The sequence below is a fragment of the Haliotis rufescens genome, unplaced genomic scaffold, assembly GCF_023055435.1.
Source record: "Haliotis rufescens isolate VD_foot unplaced genomic scaffold, xgHalRufe1.0.p SCAF_6, whole genome shotgun sequence".
Lineage (NCBI taxonomy): Eukaryota > Metazoa > Mollusca > Gastropoda > Lepetellida > Haliotidae > Haliotis > Haliotis rufescens.
In genome coordinates this window covers 36,218,964-36,238,870 of record NW_025964334.1, presented here as the reverse complement: position 1 = coordinate 36,238,870, position 19,907 = coordinate 36,218,964, and the positions used below count along the sequence as shown (strand labels likewise).

Sequence of the window (19,907 nt, the reverse complement as noted above, 5' to 3'; positions counted from 1 at the left end):
CTGACGGGGTTAACCTCTTTGGTCATGTGGACAAGGCGTCCAACCTCTTTGGTCATGTGGACAAGGCGTCGGACCTCTGATCAGAAGGTCCGTGGTTCGAATCCCATCACGGGTCTCGGAAATTGTATGGCCGCTACAGTGGCATGACTGATTATGGCGCAAGACTCACTGTTAAATGTCAGAAAAGTGCGTGTTTCAGTTACATTCCTCATGACAACTGTTTTAGACGTTGTTTTAGGTGTTGTAGACGTTTAGATCTTTGGTGAAACCCCTTGGCACAGGTAAGGTGCTGCGTTGCTATGGTAAGGTTTCGTAGTTAGATATAACAAAGAAGCATGATACAATGGCGCGGACCGTTGGTACATTAAATCATCTATATGGCGTTTCAAACACAAAGCATCAACGCCAGAGAAAGAAAGAACATCGGCTAAATGTACCCTAAATCCCAGGTAAAGTTTATTCTATGCAGAATAAATGCACGAATAGAAGTCATTGATGTTTCTTTATCAGATGCTGACTATACGTTAAGACATGTACTTGGTGAAACAAACAGGCTAATAGTCAGGCACGTGTTTTTAACAAAAGGTTAACATGTGAGTGCAAACAGTCAACCATGCATCAATGTCTGACATATGACACAATAGGCTGATTCAGAAAAACAATCATGCACCTGTTATGATAACGGTAAGAGGCTGGTGACTTAGTGCTGTCACTAGCAGGTGGCAATAATGTAACAATTTCTCCAACACACGCCACAGACGAGTCTAAACAACAGAGGAGGTTACACGTTGTTCTGTCTTTGCCATCCAAGACTGATATAACGGGTTGTCCGCACAGAACTGCTCAAACATGATGCTGGAACAAATGTTCATCCTTATGTTCAGTCATTTCATCGAACCGGATGGAAACATCTTTGAAGTGATGAATCAGTTTGACTGTGCCGTAGCTTGCACTGGTGTAGATGAATGTGCTTCCTTCTTCTACAACCCTGGCAGCAGGTCATGTCTGGTCACTCTCCAGCGTCACCTAACCAGTGCTGGGCTGATCACAGCAAAAGGATATGATTATTACATGGCACGCTCAGGTGAGTAAGTGAGTGACTTGAGAGAGTGAGGGCTTGAATCTTGTAACATTGACCAAACAACAGTCGTATGACGCTCTTTGAAATCTTGGTAGAAAGAGCATGCTCGAATGTATCTCAAAAGTTGTGAAATGTAAATACCAAAGGTTGGAGCTGCTGGAATATTGCTCGACATGAAGGGAAAGTTGACTACTGGAAAGTTGAAGTCATCCCTTTTGTCATACAGTCTTGTGAAGAGTGTTTTGCCACTCCGAATCTTTATGCATAGATCTAAATATGAAACAGATGAATCAGTCTCAGTGGTCGCCTTTATATCTAGTTCAGATGGGTAAATCTGTGGAAGGGAATTGGCTATATGACAATTATTGAACGATATTAGATCATCGCTATAATTAAAGCTTAAGTTAAATCTTGGCCAGGATCTTTTGGAACTGCTTTATATTTCCCGAAAAGCCTTGACCTTTTCTGGGTCTTGGTAAACGACTTCTGAGACAAACACAATTCCAAAGAGCATTTGATCTTGATAACCCATTTTCTAGGGTTGAATACGAGTCCGTTCTGTCTGTCGACTTGCTAAGGTTGTTGAGGTTCATATTACTAGTATTTATTTGTTCATTTTCCCCAAATATTGCAATATCGTCAGTGATGTCTACATTGGAGGGATATTATTCTTTATTTTTTATCGATATTTTATTTGTTTCCTGTTGCATATTACAAATAAACAAATCATGATTCTATAGGTAGACGCGAAAAACAGTGATATGTATACAAGCTAGACAAGAATAAAGTTAACTTAACAATGAGTGACAATTTGACCAGAATGTGTTCTTACTATCGTATATTAATGCATTGTATTTGGTCGTGTGAGCTCCTCATTAAGTTGGTTAAATGAGCCAGGATGTTGTTCTTGTATGAATTATTATACGTCTTGACTCTGACTGTGCAACTGCCAAATAGACTGTTGAAGGTAGGTTCCTTGTCTGGGATTGTAAACCAGAAGCATTGTCTTGCATTAAGAATAGTTTGGCACCTGAGAACGTGTGTGTGATCTCGTCAAGGACTGACGTTTTGTGCTGAGGCCTCTTGATTGCTCTGTTCCAATCCCACAGAACAGGCATACCCTCAGCTTATCAACGCAGTTTCCAGTTCAGATGTTGAACTGTTGCCTCTTGACATCAAGAGAATGTACACCACAGTTACGCATTTTATGAAAACAAGACTTTAAAAAGGACATGAAAAAGTTCAGTTAAGGAAAGGTTTCTTCTGGCAAGGTGTATGCCCAAAAATGGGTCTTGTAGATGAACCTGTTGAATGTCTTTCAAGATGGGTTAAGTCAGTGGGTAATGTTGTCATTGGTTGAGGGAATTTATATCTGTTCAATATATCGTTCAGTGATGGTCAAAAAACTAATTCCCTTCAACTGAATCACGTACTTATTCTAGAATATAAGGGCCAGTGAATGCATCTCCTCTGATTCATATTTAGATTTTTGTATAAAGATTCAGAGTGATAAAGATTATATGGCGATGTGCATGCACGTGAGTTTTGTCGCCAGTAGAGATTTATGGTGATTATAGTTAGACTTTGTCGCATTTATTTGCTTGAGCAGAACTGGGACACTGTTTCCCAATCCGTCGTGTCATCTAATCCATATACCTCACATTTGGTGAAATGTGCAATTTTCTGCGTAATATTTCTTTTATTTCACTTTTAAGCAATTCCATGGACAGATGTTTCGACATCAGAACAGTTTGGTTTCAACAGAATACCCATACTCTTTTTCAATACACTAACTTGAAATTTGGAAACTTCACATAACTAATCAGCTTATTGTTTTTGTGGCGCCAGAGTAAGACGTTATCTAATTGTTTAGTAACGAGACATGCGTATCGATAATTCATTCTCTTAAAAGTTAAAAGGGATGAACTTTATTTCAGAACATTAGACCCTCTATTGATGTACTGATAAACGGTAAATTGTGATCGGAAGGTCTTTAAATACAAGGTCGGAAAGTGCTTGTTCAATCAATATCAGGGAGGGACATCACGAACAAGCTTCACCCAATGTTGTGAACATTCATCTGAATGTTCTAAGTCCCGCCTTCATCATCACACGAGAACAGAACAGAACAGAACAGAACTATATTTACACTCTGGCCGGGATACTCGGGATTTACAATTGAGACGTTTTCTTAATTTTAAACATATTTGGGGTTTTAGCATATGAAAGTGGGACATATATTTTCCGTTGGTGTTTAGAAAATGGACAAAGAAAAGCATCGCTCATGTCGCAGAGTTTACACATTCGTTCATAGACAGGGATTTTACAGGAGCCGTTTTGGGTGTCCTCTAAGCTACTTTATTGCTTACAGAACTACAAGTATCTCATTATTGATTTCAGACTGCAGCTCCGAATGGACGGTTCTCGGGATGTCCTGTTACTGGAAGAGCCCAGATAGGAAAAACGTGGCTGATGCACGAGTAATAATTTAGTGTTTCTTTTTTATCTGTATTGCATTAATTAATGCGTCTCATTGAATTGGACCGCCTCCGTGGTTTTGTGGAAGAGCATCCGCGCGGAGAGCGGAAGGTCCGGGGTTCGATCCCCGGCCGCGTCATACCAAAAGACGTTAAAAGATGGCACTTGTTGTTACCCTGTCTGGCGCTCGACATTAAGGGGCTAAAACAAGGACTGGTCGATTCAGTATACTGTGTCTGAGTGGGGTATTCGTGTTAAACTGCGGCATGGTATCTCAGTGAGCTAGCACTATAAATCGGCATCAGTCCGGACTAGTACAAGCAGTCACACACACACATATTAATGCTAGGGGCATGTGTGGCCAAGTGCGTCAAAGGCCCTGCAATTCGGTGAGCAGAGTTGCGTCCCTTATGCGTGCCAGAAACCGATGATCGTGGCTTCGAATTGTAGATTTCCCGTGATTGTGTTTCTAGGTTTGTCAGTACATCCAAGTGGTAAATGTCGACATATCTTCCAGCTTTTCCCCCACACCAATCGGACACGCCTTCATATGACTTAAATACTGTTAAACCAAACTCACTATCACACTCACTTGGCGCATGGGATTAATCACCCATACATCTACTGATCTAGATCAGATGCAAGGACATGGGAGGAGCTCTGGCGTCAACCAACACTGCGAATGAAGACAAGCTCATCAAGCTAAGTATGACATAGTTCAATATAACCCCATCAACAGTTACTTGAACGAGTACACCCCGGTTAAAGGAGGACTCCGGCAACCTATACTTGCCGTAACGGGCGACGAAATAGGTCGAGTGGTCAGGCTCTTCGTTGAATGTTTGTCATCGTAACTCGAAGCATGGACCAGTCGTTTGAGGCACCGCAATTTGCTGAACAGAGCTACGTCCTTTGGGGGCGCGGGATCGAATCCCGGCTCCCCCCTTTTATGTTGCTAGGTTTGTCAGCACTATACACGTGCTCGTGAGTTTCATCGTAGTGGTAAACGTCTGAGAACTGCATCACTTCGGGCTTTTCTCCCACATTAAGCTGACACGCCGAGATATAACTAGAATAAACTGGAACTGTTCAAGGCGGCGTTAATCCCAACTGACTCACTCACCTACTCGAATGAGTTGGTCGTTGCTCATAATATCAGACTCTATTATTTAACCCGCCGTCATAAAGCTGGAATATTGCCGAGTGAGACAACAACAATCAAAGAGAGTGGACGAATACTAATTTTGACATTCATTTTAGTATTCGGTGATTATGTGACTTTATGTAACTCCTTACCTTTTGGTTCTGTTCATTTAGTATGTGTGAAGCCCATTTCTGGTGTCCCCTGCCGTGATATTGCTGGAATATTGTTACAAGCTGTGTAAAACCATACTCACTCACTCACTAGTATATTCTGGTACATTTCTGTGACCACTTTGTTTTTTGCTATGTTTTTGTTTTGTTGTTTTTTTATTGCAGAATTTGGGTCAGGATTTTGGATCGGAGGAAGTGATGACGTTGAGGAAGGAAAGTGGATCTGGCCAGATGGTCAGCCGGTCACTCTGAACCTTTGGGCTGCAGGTCAACCGGACAACGGAACCGACGACCAATGTATGGAACAATGGGGAACTATGGAGGGGTGGAATGATGGACCGTGTTGGTACCCGACATTCTTCCTGTGTGAAAAATAACTTCAAAGACGCATTAAAATGGGTGTTTTATTTAACAAACCGTTAATAGATAATAATTCATCTTTTTAGGTAAATCTGTTTCAGATCTATTTGTATTTAATCCACATATTGCGTCACAACGTCATTTCCGCTGAGTTCATCAGATCCATGTGTCTCGCCTTGTGTTGATCCGCATATTTAAAGCCCTTTTTTGTCTCCGCTGTGATATGGCTGCAATTATGATAAAAGCGGCGAAAAACCATACTCACCACGCCACCTGTTCCATTTACTGAGTCTTTGACAGAAGTATTTATATAAGTCTTCATGTATACCACTGGTTGTGGGGTAGCCTAGTGGTTAAAGAGTTCGCTCGACATGCCTAGTGTCCGGGCTCGATTCCCCACATGAGTACAATTCGTGAAACCCATTTCTGATGTCCCCCGCCGTGATATTGCGGGAATATTGCTAAAAGCCGGGTAAAACCACACTCACTCACTCACTCACTCACTCACTCACTTATGTATATCACAACTCCGCGTAATAACATGAAACAAGGGGCAAGTTGTTATCAGAAAATGATTACGTACTAGCATCTATGCATGTCGGCTGCATTTACACAACAAAACAGATAAGCACAAATAACAGGAGAGGTGGGTATGGTGCTGAGGTACTGTTAGAAGTCCCCATGACCCACAGTAAGGCCACACATTTTATATTTTTCGTATCACGGGCCCGCCGCCACTTCTGAATAGAAAGCTTGAATAGAAATTATTAAACATAAAAATATCTTTTTATTATATATCCCGTTAGTAATATAGACCCTCTTGTACAATATGACATGACATGTTATCAGTGATTCAAGAAGTCAGCTGCATATATAACTCCATGGCACAATGACTTTTAAATAAATAAATAAATAAATAAATAAATAAATAAATTTGAAAAAGTGTGACGTAAGATGACCTGACTTGGATTGCTAGTGGTTAATGGCCTGTGTTTTGAACAGTTTGGGATATTATTGCCGTGATAAAGTGTGGAAAGTAAAACACATTTAATACACATCTGAACACTTGATGAGTGATGACGAATTGCAAAGAGGACAACATGAAGACATTACACGCCAAATGGCCGTGGTCAAGGTCATGAGAACTAAATTATCTCGTGTTTTGACCTTTAGCGTTAAGTACTGTCTGCCGCCCACTTCCCGTGGAAAAAATGAGAGTACGGATTACACACTGCCCCATTCGGCCCGTGGTGCATGTAGTGACTATCGTTCAAGATGACGTTGTCCAACTCGGCGATCCAACTCGTCCTATAGAGGTCTTATCGGGTTTAAATCTGGCCAATTAGCGGGCCACGGGAGGACGTGCACATTGTGGTTCTGTAGGAATAGTGCTGTCACGAGTGATGTATGTATTGCCCTGCCTAAACATGACGTTAGCATGGGTCGTGACAGAAGGGAAGGTGTGGGGTTTTATCCAGTTTTGTTTTACCAGTGTGGGTGATTTCCGCCAATATCCTACCAGTGCCAGATGTGTCGGCCTTCAGAATGTTCTTGGCGGCGAGACGTTCATGGTGACGTTTGTGCACACTGGCTTTCCAGCTGGATGCAGCATCAAATCTCGTATCTGAACAAAGGGCGGTCGGGTAGCCTAGTGGTTAAAGCGTTCGCTCGTCACGCCGATTCCCGACATGGGATATTGCTGGAATATTGCTAAAAGCGGCGTAAAATCATACTCACTCATTCACTCGTATCTGAACAGTTCTCCATCGCTGGTTAGACCACACTCTGCTTGCTTGAAATCACTGACGCCGCACTTAACACTGTCTTTGTCAATACCTTTGACAAGCGGTCTGGCTCTGAAACCTGCCTCACGAAGGAGGTTGCAAGCTGTCTCATATAACCTTCACTATCCTTGAATTACTGCTGCTGTTGAGATGTTAAAGTGTGGCAGATGACGTAGTCGTATGAAGTGACCTGGGTAACGTACCATGCTATTGGTACCGATACTTAAGTGTATAAATGCTCTGAGACACTTCTCTCTGCAGCCGACGTCGATTTCCCTGCTTCCAATCATCCGACGACGGTCTTCCGTCGCGCTTCACTCGGTCGCAGTTGAGTGAGTGAGTATGGTTTTACGCCGCTTTTAGCAATATTCCAGCAATATCACGGCGGGGGACACCAAAAATGGGCTTCACACATTGTATCCATGTCGGGGATCGCACCCATATCTTCGGCGTGACGAGCGAACACTTTAACCACTAGACAACCCGACCGCCCCCGGTCGCATTTGAACGATCGCTAACAGATTTGGCAACAGAGAACCGATAGGTCAAATTGGTTCATCAAAAGTCAAACGTCACGTGATGTCAAGTGGAAATGTAAGCAGAGTTAAGGTATTATCTTCCTGTACGTACATTGCCTTGTCATTGGAGTCTCCCTGTCTTCTATGACTATAAGATGTGAGGGAAATCCACTGTTTAAAAAAGACCACAACCTGTTTAGCTCACCTTGCTCCGGTTTCTCATAAAGCACTGAACAAATCAGTATAATTTTCACAGAATATGTTTTACATGTCTGTCTTCAAAAACGTATACTTTCCATTATTTTAAATCAAAATGGCCGCCACTGCAGTTTATTTTATTTTGGGGATGAAAATATATACAGCATTTAACTCATCAAACATTATTTTTAGATTTTCATTTTGAAAAACTGTTATGAATGGAACTAAGTTTGAAAGAGCTAGCATGTTTGTAATCAGTTTAATACCCAATTTAACAATGTCAACTCAAAATGAAATATCTAGATAAATAACTAATTCACTGTGACATCGTCAGAATGTGAGCTGATGTCAAGGGTCATTCTCCGTCGACCGCCACCGTGGTCTAGTGGTAGAGCGTCCGCCCGGAGAGCGGAAGGTCCGGGGTTCGATCCCCGGCCGTGTCATACCAAAAGACGTTAAAAGATGGTACTTGTTGTTATCCTGTCTGGCGCTCGGCATTAAGGGGCTAAAACAAGGACTGGTCGGCTCGGAGTCAGTATACTGTGTCTGAGTGGGGTATTCATGTTAAACTGCGGCATGGTATCTCAGTGAGCTAGTCCGGACTAGTACAAGCAGCCACACAAACACACACACGTACATGCCCGTCGCTATATAAGTGCAATAATCTTGGACTCGACGTTAAACCCCATTTCACCTCACCTCATTCTCTGTCGTCCATATGTCTTGATGTGTGCCCTTAATTACTGAAATCGAAATATCGTTTAACCTACTACATAACAAAAAAACATATTGTACTCTACCATATTGCTGCAAAAAACATTTCATTTTGTTTTTAACACAGCACGGCCATTTTGCACATCCTCACAACCCTAGTTTTAAACTTTGAGTAAAGGTGAGCTTCTGTACCTGTGGTACGATGTTCGTTATTTCATCGTGTTTTGGGATCTAATGGTTCGTTTTCAATTTGTGTTAACTCCGACATAAATTGGCCAAACACCAATAGCAGTTTCATAATATGAGAAACAATGTCTTCATCTGCTCACAAACAATTAATGCATCATGTATAGGTCTGTGGCCTCCTCAGTACAGAAAGGCAAATATTGATTAATTGAAGTGACAATGCTGTGGTATCAATGAAGACAGGGTTGACTTACGGATGGCAAGGTCTGGTAGACATTCAGAGCGACGTTTGTACTGTTTCGTGCACCTACCATAGCGGCGTTATTGAGTTCTTGACCAGTGTATTTTGCTTGTTGTCCGACAGGCATAGTTTTCTTTGTCAGTATGATTGTGTGGTGTTTTTTAACAGACGTTTTAACATTTCCTAGACTTAGTTTCTTGGTTAAATTAACACTAAACGTTGTTTGCTATTCATATGTGATTCAACCTCTAATGTTCATACAGTTATTATTTCTTTCGTGTGTAATTTGAATATTCTAATCCATTTACGATATGCACTCGAATTTTAAATAAATGCTATTTTAAGAAACCATTTGACTTTCGCGTTGCTTTATGCTTAAGTTTTATGAAATACGATCATATTCAATACTTATCAATAGTTTGGATTCGCACTGGGAATTGGTTCTATTGAATACTAAATAAAAGCATATTGTCGTGGACCATCTTTACCAGTTACAGGTAAATGTTCATAACTTGTGCTTTTGACACAATAGTTGGATGCCAATACTATCGAACCCGGACTTTTGTCATGACGAGCGAGCGCTTAACTGTTTGGCTACCCCGCCGCCCGGTTATGTGTGACACATGTACCGGCCTCTTCCATCTGAACATACAGAACATGCACGTAGAACACTAATACACACACACGCACTCACGCACACACACACACACACACGCGCACTCGCGCACTCACGCACACACGCACACACACTCACGCACTCGCGCGCACACACGCACTCGCGCGCACGCACTCGCGCACACACGCACTCGCGCACACACACGCACTCGCGCACTCGCGCGCGCACGTACACACGCACACGCGCACACACACACGCACTCACGCACTCGCGCGCACGCACTCGCGCACACACGCACTCGCGCACTCATGCACACACACGCACTCGCGCGCACACGTGCACACGCACACGCGCACGCACACACACACTCACGCACACGCACTCACGCACACACGCACACGCACACGCGAGTTCGATTCCCCACATAGGTCCAATGTGTGAAGCCAATTTCTGGTGTCCCCCGCCGTGATATTGCTGGAATATTGCCAAAAGCGGCGTAAAACCATACTCACTCACTCATTCCTGCGAGTGGGTGTATGTGTTGTGAAATGAAGACGCGTGGTCATGAAATCCGTTGCATTTCATCAAAACTTTAAGCCTACCTCACGTACTTATATTGTAATTATAGGAAATTACACAACCAAGTTCAATTGATTGTTGGAAAGACGTTTGTGTCTAGCATAACGTAAAGCACTTGTTACCTCCACTGCTTCTATTACTGGAAGCATCAAAGCGTCGCTCTTTAGTCGGCGTCGATTTCAAAGAGCCATGTTTTCAATACATTATGGTTCATGAAAAATACAGGAGGACCATTGTAGTATGGAACTAAGAATAATAGACTTGCATTGACTCGTCAATGTTATCGGTATTTTACACCCGTCGTTGCATTATTCAACAGCATGAGATGTACTTGAGCTGTGGAACTATTTTGTCAACACTTTAATTATTGTTGAGACCTATTACTGTAGAAATCATTATTTAGAATTGCTTACCGACAATCATTGAGAAAGAAGCGCTTTTCTATAACCATTAGCTTCCGCGGTGATTCAACCGTCAAATCAGCTGTTTCAATTAGAGGTGGTTATTTTTAAGTGAGACGCGGTCGGGTAGCCTAGTGGTTAAAGCGTTCGCTCGTCACGCCGAAGACCCGGGTTCGATTCCCGACATGGGTACAACGTGTGACGCCCATTTCTGGTGTCCCCCGTGATATTACCGGAATATTGCTAAAATCGGCGTAAAACCATACTCACTATTCATAATTGAAACATCTGATTAACCAATCAGAATCGAGTATTTCCCATATCCATGGTGGAATTGGTTTTGGGGTAATCGTATGTTAGTTAAGGAAGTGCTGTGCGAAACACCTAATTTGTGTCATATATGCTAATAAAGTGTGATTTTGTAACACTACATCATATATACAAAGCACCCTGTCTCTAATTCAGACCGACAACCCACTCAAAACAGTGGACTCAACGCATGCCGCTTCATTTAAAAATTGTACGTTTAAGGATATCATGATCTCATGACTGCGCGTTCGGTTCCAATTTAATTTAGTTCGGTTAAATCTACAGGTACCTTATCTATTTATTGAACACACAATATGTCTGTATTTTTAGTCATAAAACAATTCCCATGTGCGTTATCAGAATGTTTATTTTTCTTTCTACAGCAACCTAAAGACATTTAAATCCTTAATGATATAAGCCAAAGTATATTAGGGTGTGCAGCGTGGACATTTGATTAAATGTTAGGTGATGTCACCGGTTTTTCAGTTTTTCTGCTTTAAGAAGCGTAAAACCCTAAACACGCACTCACTCACTCACTTTATTTCCTCTTTTAATGAAGATGTCCTGAGATGAAGTTTGTTTTTTAATGAAGGAAAGATGGGCGTGTGTCTTAGTCTGCCTGTCTGTCCTGGCAGTTTAAAAATTGAAGTTTAAATCTCTTCAATCCTATAAATGGTTCCGTGTCACGCACACATAATGAGGAAGTACCCGAGCGGCTTAATTCAACATCTACTTTCGTTTTCCATTGAGTCAGATCGACCCCAGTCACGTGATAGTTTGTTACCTCAGGTCTAAGAATAGGTTGGGTGTATCTTCCCAAATGTGAGAAGGTGTGATCCTTGTATCACAAAGTTGGTGAGATCGCCAATGGTCAATTTGTGATGTGCACCACTGTTTCAAAATGTCAGGTAGGCATTTCAAGAAATTGGTTCGTACCAGAGAGCCTCAGTTCCGAACAATATCAACATCATATTTCCATTTTAAAGTATTGGTATTGTGTCTTTCATTTAAACAAAATGGCGAAGTATTTGTTAACGCTGTATGTCTCGAACAGTAGTTGTTTTTATTCCTCAAACGTCACTTGCAGATGTAGGCTATGAGCAGCTATGTGGGTAGATGTAACAGGTCACATGACACTACTGCTTTTTGTGTAGATTGATCAATAGTAGTTGATGAAAGCATATTGCGGAAGATACATGATTGATTGGATTATTTTCCTGTGATAAGGTTTTGTTTTCTAATGAAGGAACGATGGACGTAAAGTGTGCGTGCGTGCGTGTGTGTGTGTGTCTGTCTTTGTGTGTGCCTGCCGTTCTGCCTGTCTGCTTGTCTGGGTATGTCTGTTTGTCTGTTTGTCTGTGTGCGTGTTTGTGTGTGTGTGTCACTCAGTCAGTCAGTTGTAAATGGTGGCTATATGCAACCATATTCAGTTGATATAGCAGGTCACATGACACCGCATGTTTTATGTTGCTGTCAGTTCAGGCATATAAGTTTCACGTTTCTGTTCAACTGGCAATCGGCCAAGTGTTTGGAGACTTTACTTGTTTGTGTGTGGGTGGGTCTTTGTGTGGGTGTGTTTTGAGTTTGTGTTTGTTTTTGTGTGTGTGTTTGTGTGTGTGTGTGTGTGTTTTGAGTTTGTGTTTGTTTTTGTGTTAGTGTGTGCGTGTTTGCTTGTTTGTGTCTGAGTGTGTGTTTTAAGTTTGTGTTTGTTTTTGTGTTAGTGATTTATGTGTGTGTGTTTGCTTGTCTGTGTGTGTGTGTGTGTGTTTTAAGTTTGTGTTTGTTTTTGTGTTAGTGATTTATGTGTGTGTATGTTTGCTTGTTTGTGTGTGCGTGTTTTGAGTTTGTGTTTGTTTTTGTGTTAGTGATTTATTTGTTTTTGTGTGTGTGTGTGTGTGTGTGTGTGCGTGTGCGTGTGCGTGTGTGTGTGTTTGTGTGTGTTTGTTTATTTGTTTGTCTGCGTGTGTTTTTGTGTGTGCGTGTTTTGAGTTTCTGTTTGTTTTTGTGCTAGTGACCTATGTGTGTGTGTGTGTGTGTGAGTTTGTGTTTGTGTTTGTTTTTGTGTTAGTGATTTATGTGTGTTTGTGTTTGTTTGCTTGTTTGTGTGTGCGTGTTTTGAGTTTGTGTTTGTGTTTGTTTTTGTGTTTGTGATTTATGTGTGTGTGTGTGTGTGTGTGTGGGTGGGTGGGTGGGTGTTTGTGAGTGTGTGTGTGTGTGTGAGAGAGAGAGAGAGAGAGAGAAAAGAGAGAGAGAGAGAGAGAGAGTTCTACGTGTTCCTCTGTACGTTCAAGTGTGTTTGGATATATAAAAGTTAAGGAGTTACTACCTTTTAATACGACTTGAAAATGACGTAATCGTATTTCTAGGGTACAATTATTTATTGGCCGTCCTTACACAGCTCGCATATATGCACAGTGTGGCTTTAAACAACAAACAAACACAAACTGCTATTGCCACAAGGAACGGTTTTCATTCACGCATTCTGGATTCATCGTGTCAAATTTCACGGAACGCTTTTTATCCGAATTTCGAAATATTTTTAAAACGTTAATTCATGCATGCTGAAATACCTACACATTACACATTAATTTAAAAACGTTTACTAAAATGTTTCAATGAGTGACTTTGGGGTTCTTTTAAGTTCAAATTGAACTGTCTGATGGTATCAGGTGTTTAACACCTCTCTAAACGCAGAACATCAAGAATATCTACTCGTGTTACGTGCATGAACAACGAATTGCATCATAAATAATACCCAAACAACTAGTTATACATATATAGGCACATGTACAGTGACACCTCGTTACTCCGGACACCCTTAGTCCGGACGATCTTGTTAAAACACTAATACATTGTATACATGAAGAGCTTAGAGCCATAAGGGCCAATGTCATGTGGAGAAAAGTGATGAAAACACATAATATTATGCATGTTAATGAACTTTTTTTTCCCGATAAATTCCTAGACATTAACGCATTCTGACAGCAGAGATATAAATGTTGTTATAAAAAACATTCAAAAAAGGGAATAAACTTACGTTTTTAATTTGTGTGAGGGTGGAAAGGGCCAGTGTCTGTATTTTGGCCCTTTTTGACCCTCAGGCATTTGCATGGGATTTAACACGTGAGATTGATAAACTACTACTAAAAGTACAAACACATGCTATTGAAGTACTTTTAAATGATTTAAACTAAAGCCAACTTTGTTGAAATAGTTGAAATATGATAATAAGGTTCCAAACTTTCAAAATCTCTCTCAGACAACCAGTCTCAACCACACACGGAAATGAGAACTAAAAGGGCCAAAATCTGGCCCTTTTTGAAACTTGACTTTGGCCCTTTTATAGAATTTTAAGTAGCTATATTTCAAAAACGCATCAATGAAAACATTCAATATTTTTTTCTACAGGTAGACAAGAACTAATAGATGTTATTTATGCAATAATATGCAAAAAGGGCCAAAGTGCATTTTGGCCCCTTTTAGCTCTAAGCTCTTCACATGTATACCGAAAAAGAAATTACCCCGTACCACAGGTCGCTAATATACTGATGGAAATGAATAAGGGGACACTTAGTTTTAGACACAGTCAAATTATATGCTGTCATGGGTTCCCAGCATTAATCCAGAACGAGTTGGAAACAATGCACACAAACACACCTCAACATTTGATTCTGACGTGTTGAATTTGTATGGGCGATTTCAAATGTACTGACAGTAAATGTTATTTTCCCTATATTTATCACTGTTCCCTTATTCGTTACCATCGGTGTATGTACATTTGTTATCCCGGGACATGTCACCGTGTACATTATGAAAACATCTTGTGCTTAGTTGACTGTGTGTCAAATCCTGTTGTCACTGACGATATGTCAATGTTAGTTGGCGAGAAGCATTGACGAAACACAGTTAGTCCAACCAATAGTGATGCCGGAGATATATAATCCACAGTACATTATGAATGTCGTTAGAATTGACTAAAGAGCACCCGGTGCCGAGGCTCTGTGACCTGCTTGATTGCATGTCACCTTGTCCTCATGGAATGGTTCGTTGCTCATGATTTCAATCACTAGTTTTTTGGGCCAGATTTCAGGTAACCGTTCAGGCGGAACACACCACTCACTCACTGACATATGTTGACGAGAATTCAATATTTTCAGACAAGACACGATTTGTGAAAGAAGACGGCACTTTGCTTGATGGAAAGGAGGCCGAACAGGAACTGGCTAAATATGATGCAAAGAGTATCCTCAAGGAGCTGGGTCTGAAGGAAGGAACTGCGGGTATAGTTAAATGAAAATGATGATGTTCTACTTTTGGCTGTGTTATTTCATTCACTTCATAGTGTAAAGGTTACAAGTAAGATGTTGCCACAAACTCGTGACTCAGCTCGTATATAAGGTTTAACATAAATGCTGAACCCAACGTATGCCAATAATGTTTCATTGTGACCATTTACGAAAGAAAGTGGACATATTGGTCAAAATATATATTTACCATAAGTTTGTTTCATTTATATAGATAAATATACAGGTTAACGCACTGTATTGGTGTTTCCAGATTCCGATGCAAGAGAGACAAATTCTACAAAAGTTGACACATTCAAAGGATTGGGACGAAAGCTGAAATCTGCCTTTGGATCAAGAACGCCGACATTTCACGATTCATCTCCACGCCCAGATGACAGTTCTGGAGGTGATACACCCGAAGCAACCAGTCAGACAAACCAACACCAGCCTTGCAGTAGCAAACAAGCAGATAGAAGACGCCGATCTTCTATAAGGGATGAGGCAGACGAAACAGAATTGAACAAGAAGATTGCGGGTGTCAGTCCGCAGATGAAGGAAGATGCGCATCAAATTTGGAAATTCTCCAAAGACGTGGAGGATGGCGTGTATCATTTCAGTTTGGATGTTGACAGTCTTTGGAAGAGCATATCAGAACCTTTATTACTCGTACAGAGGAAAATCAATGAAGTTGCCAACAAGACTCTGCCCTACATCTATTCTGGCGACAGCATGGTGCAGACAGGATTGGACACCATTGAGACGTGGAGTGATATGACTCAAAATATCAAAGGAGCAACGGAAGCTCTCAACAATGTGATCAAGGACAAAACTGGAGAAGTAACTGGATTCTCTCGAAATCTCAATGATCAAGCACAGGAACTAGCAAAATCTGCAACTTCGGTGGTCGAGAACCCAACGTTGAACCGCGTGGCTGACATGTCCGATGTGTCTGTCATGATAAGGGACATGTCAGGAACGGCCGAACACCTCAGCACTACATTCAACACTCTTGTTGATGATATGACAACTGAGTTACAGAAGAGTATCACAAGTTTCTCTGACATGCTTATCAAAGCAGGAGAAGACAGTGGGCTTTTCAGTTTCATCAAAGAGGCGGGAAATGAAATATGCAAACTTTTGAAGACGGTTCTGACGATAATTGCCTTCATAAAAGAAAATATTACCAAATTTCTCCAAAAATTCAATGGTCTGTTTTACAAAGTATTTGCTCTCCTGGGCAAGATTGTATCAGTGATAGAAGGTGTTCTTGGTCTTGACATGGAGTTAATGAAAGAAGCCCTAAAGAATGGAACTATTCGAGCTGCTGATGTCAAAGTTGGGAATGTAAACTTTACTATGAGTTCTGAAGTGAAGACAAAGTCCTCAACGGTCGTCTCAGGAGCCAAAGTGACAGCAGGCAATATCTCTGCAGCTGGCAAGGTTACCGATAATTCAAGAAGTGGACACATTGAAGCAACTGCTGTTGACGTGAAGGCTGCTAATGTTGACGTAGCTGTGATGCGAGAGGGGAAGATCAAAAGGAATTTAGCTTATCTGAAAGGTGCAAACATAAATGCAGGGAATATGCGAGCAACATTGGTGGATGACAGAGAAATTGATTCTGTTGTTGTTGGAGCTTCTGCAGCTGAAGTCAATCTTGGCAATGTTGAGGCCTTTGGACTTGGACGAAAAGGGACTCACAGGCATACAACAACTCAACCAAGTTTCAGTGCAGGCAACGTAGCTATTGGTGTGAGAAGAAGCACAGGTACCAATATTAAAGCTGGTCCGCAGTTTTCTGCTGGTAACATTGATTTAACTATTGGGAAACCTTCTGTGTCCAATTTTCTGAACCAGTTAAGGCCTGGACACGGAATTGCAAACTTCACAATACCATTCCTGGGTGGAGGAGCAGGGGAGGCAGGTGGGAAATCTGATGGTGAGAAGGGAAGTGGGATGTCAACGGAAACCGCTGGAGAATCTACCTATGGATTAGCAAGAGATACAGTAGAGTTCGGTGACAGGCTTCCTCAACATAAGGTCGTTGGAACAGGTGTTGAACGTTCAGGTTCTAACAAGGAGGGTGGGTCTGGACAAGGTCCTGGTTCTAAATTCAGAGGGGAAGGCGTTGAACGTTCAGGTTCTAACAAGGAGAAAGGGTCTGGATCTGAGCCTGGGCCTGGCTCTAAAGTCAGAGGGGAAGGCGTTGAACGTTCAGCTTCTAACAAGGAGAAAGGGTCTGGATCTGAGCATGGGCCTGGCTCTAAAGTCAGAGGGGGAGGCGTTGAACGTTCAGGTTCTGTCAAGGAGGAAGGGTCTGGATCTGAGCCTGGGCCTGGCTCTAAAGTCAGCGGGGAAGGCGTTGAACGTTCAGCTTCTAACAAGGAGAAAGGGTCTGGATCTGAGCCTGGGCCTGGCTCTAAAGTCAGAGGGGAAGGCGTTGAACGTTCAGGTTCAGACAAGGAGGAAGGGTCTGGATCTGAGCGTGGGCCAGACTCTAAAGTCAGAGGGGAAGTCTTTGAACGTTCAGGTTCTAGCAAGAAGGGAGGGCCTGGACCTGGCTCTGAAGGCAGAGGGGAGGGCACCACTGGAGCCAGTGGTAGAGGTACCAGGAAATGGTTTGACAATAGCAACACGCAAGAATCAAACCCAAGTAAAAGCACAGCTTCAAATACGCACAGCTTTGGCAATGGAACTGGAAATGATTCGCAGACACATAGACGTGGACAACCTGGACAAACATCCGTTTCAAGGTCCTCTTCAAACTCCTTGCTGGACGAATCAGCTGACAACCCCTTTTCCCAAAATAAGGACAGCAATTACAAACCTTTGAGTAAATCAGATGGAGTGAAAGGAGATGGTAATGCTCTTGGATCAGGGGTGTATAAAAGAGGGGATGGAATTGGGGAAAATCCAGAAGACGATTATCAAAGTACAGTAGCTTCAATTGTCAGGAGGGAAGTTCACCGTAAGTCTGGAAAGGAGCCTAAACAGGAGCAAAGGAAAGAAACTAAGGCAGATGAAAAGCCAAAGAAATACAGTAAAGAAGAGCTGAAGAGGATCTTGTTGAAGGAGAGTCACGAGGAATTGGGTACAGGTGCAGAAGCTGGTGGAGGACACACAGGAGACGCTAAAGAAACGAAGACCACAAAGAAAACCCAAAGAAAACCCAAAGCTAAACCTTGGGGGGAACATGGCAACATCCATGGATTCAGTACACTTGGTACTGAATGTGGAAAAGAAGTAAAAAAACTGGGAAATGGCATTTATGGTTTCGGGGATGAGTGAACATATCTGACATTTGAGGCAAACCAAATGTGTGCATTTGCTTGTGAAAATACCACCATGTCATGGCCTCGTATACTTGGGATGGCCAGTGGTATCAATGATTAATTCCTTGTTTGTTCTTTAACGCTGCAGTCAGCAATATTCAAGCTGGATGGTGGCGGTCTGTAAATAATCGAGTCCGGACCAGACAATCCAGTGATCGACATCATGAGCATCGATCTACGCAATTGGGTTACGATGACATGCATCAACCCAGTAAGCAAGCCTAACCACCAATCCCGTTAGTCACCTCTTACGACAAGTATAGCCGCCTCTTACAACCAGCATCATCGTCACTTTAAGGCTGAAATAATGCTGATGCGACGTTAAATTTTAACTCACTATGACAAGCATCAGTGGTATCAATAAGTCAATTGGCATGCTTTCACGCCGCATTTTAACAATATTTCAGCAAAGTCAAGGCAGGGGACACCAGAAATTGGTTTCACACATTGTAACTAATGGGCTACCCAACCGTGGTATCAACTATAGGCACTTTTTTAACCTTCGTTGGAGCAAAGGTGTCCAACGAGCTCCAATATAGTTAGACAACACTCTTTCTGTTACAATTAGATTTGAATACATTAGATTACATTATGTTACAACATATTACACATTAAACATATCGAAATGAAGATTTGTATCGTCCATTATTGCAATTACAAATCTGAACTTTCAAGTTTTATCCTTGATCGTCTTTTGTAGTTGTACCGATTACTCAGCTAATCGCAAGCTCATGCAGCAGTTTGACTGTAGTGTCCTGTAGGCTCGCAGAATCTATGATCTAGCAGTATCCCATGGGAAACGACTGCAACATCCCCCAGGTTTGTCGACGACAGTATTGATGATAGATGCATCATTTGACTCAGATTTAATTCATTGCAAGCATAGTGATCTTGTAATAACGAACAGACAATCGGTGTTATCACTACCCCTGCCATGGGACACGATAGAATTTTGTTATTCATATAGTAGTGAATAATATGGAAATTAATGTCAACGATAAAGAAGAGAGTCTTATATGTCCTTAAGAAAAGATGGGCACGGGGATGGCTTTATGTCATGAACAATTTCCCCATTGCAGACACTGTGCACTAAATAAAGTAAATTACATGGATCAAGGGCCGTAATTGTGTCAGCACAAAATCTTAAACGTGAAGCAAGGGATGTAACTCTGGAAAAAAACAATAATTTATGGCATCTATTTTCAAACTCAGTCTGGTATCTCTCAGATAAGCATGCAAGCTTTCATTCGTGTAACTTCAGCAGTTTCTGAGTAAACTCTATTTCACGCAGTATGCAGTAAGTTGAAAAGCATGTCGCCTGGGCCAAAACTCTGCAAAAAATGAATTTAAGACACCTGTTTTTGAGCTCATTTAAGATCATGACCAGTATAAACATCAGAGTGCAAAATTTAACTTCTGACTTAGTTTTTGACAAAAGTTGACCTCATTGAGAAGCAGAGTTCCTATATACCCCATTTTGTTCGTTACACTTTGACCGTTGATAATATAT

General features: G+C 41.7%; 1 protein-coding gene across 2 annotated transcripts; it reads left to right on the top strand.

Annotated features, from left to right (window-relative positions):
• Positions 1-765: 765 nt before the first annotated feature.
• Positions 766-18,588, top strand: LOC124148541. Of its 2 annotated transcripts, XM_048386108.1 has the most exons (6): positions 766-1,084; positions 3,482-3,561; positions 4,193-4,265; positions 5,039-5,170; positions 14,937-15,059; positions 15,337-18,588. In XM_048386108.1, the coding sequence occupies exons 1-6, from the start codon at positions 850-852 to the stop codon at positions 18,351-18,353; spliced, it is 3,660 nt and encodes a 1,219-aa protein (XP_048242065.1). In that variant the 5' UTR covers positions 766-849; the 3' UTR covers positions 18,354-18,588. The 2 variants fall into 2 exon arrangements, with proteins under 2 accessions (XP_048242065.1, XP_048242066.1); XM_048386109.1 differs by lacking the exons at positions 766-1,084; positions 3,482-3,561; positions 4,193-4,265; positions 5,039-5,170 and adding an exon at positions 11,576-11,687.
• The last annotated feature ends 1,319 nt before the right edge of the window (positions 18,589-19,907 follow it).

Coding starts and splice junctions, on each gene's coding strand:
- LOC124148541 (XM_048386108.1), top strand. CDS start 850: ATGATGCTGGAACAAATGTTCATCCTTATGTTCAGTCATTTCATCGAA. Junction 3,562..4,192: donor AAAACGTGGCTGATGCACGA/GTAATAATTTAG, acceptor CTACTGATCTAG/ATCAGATGCAAGGACATGGG. Junction 5,171..14,936: donor CAACGGAACCGACGACCAAT/GTATGGAACAAT, acceptor CAATATTTTCAG/ACAAGACACGATTTGTGAAA.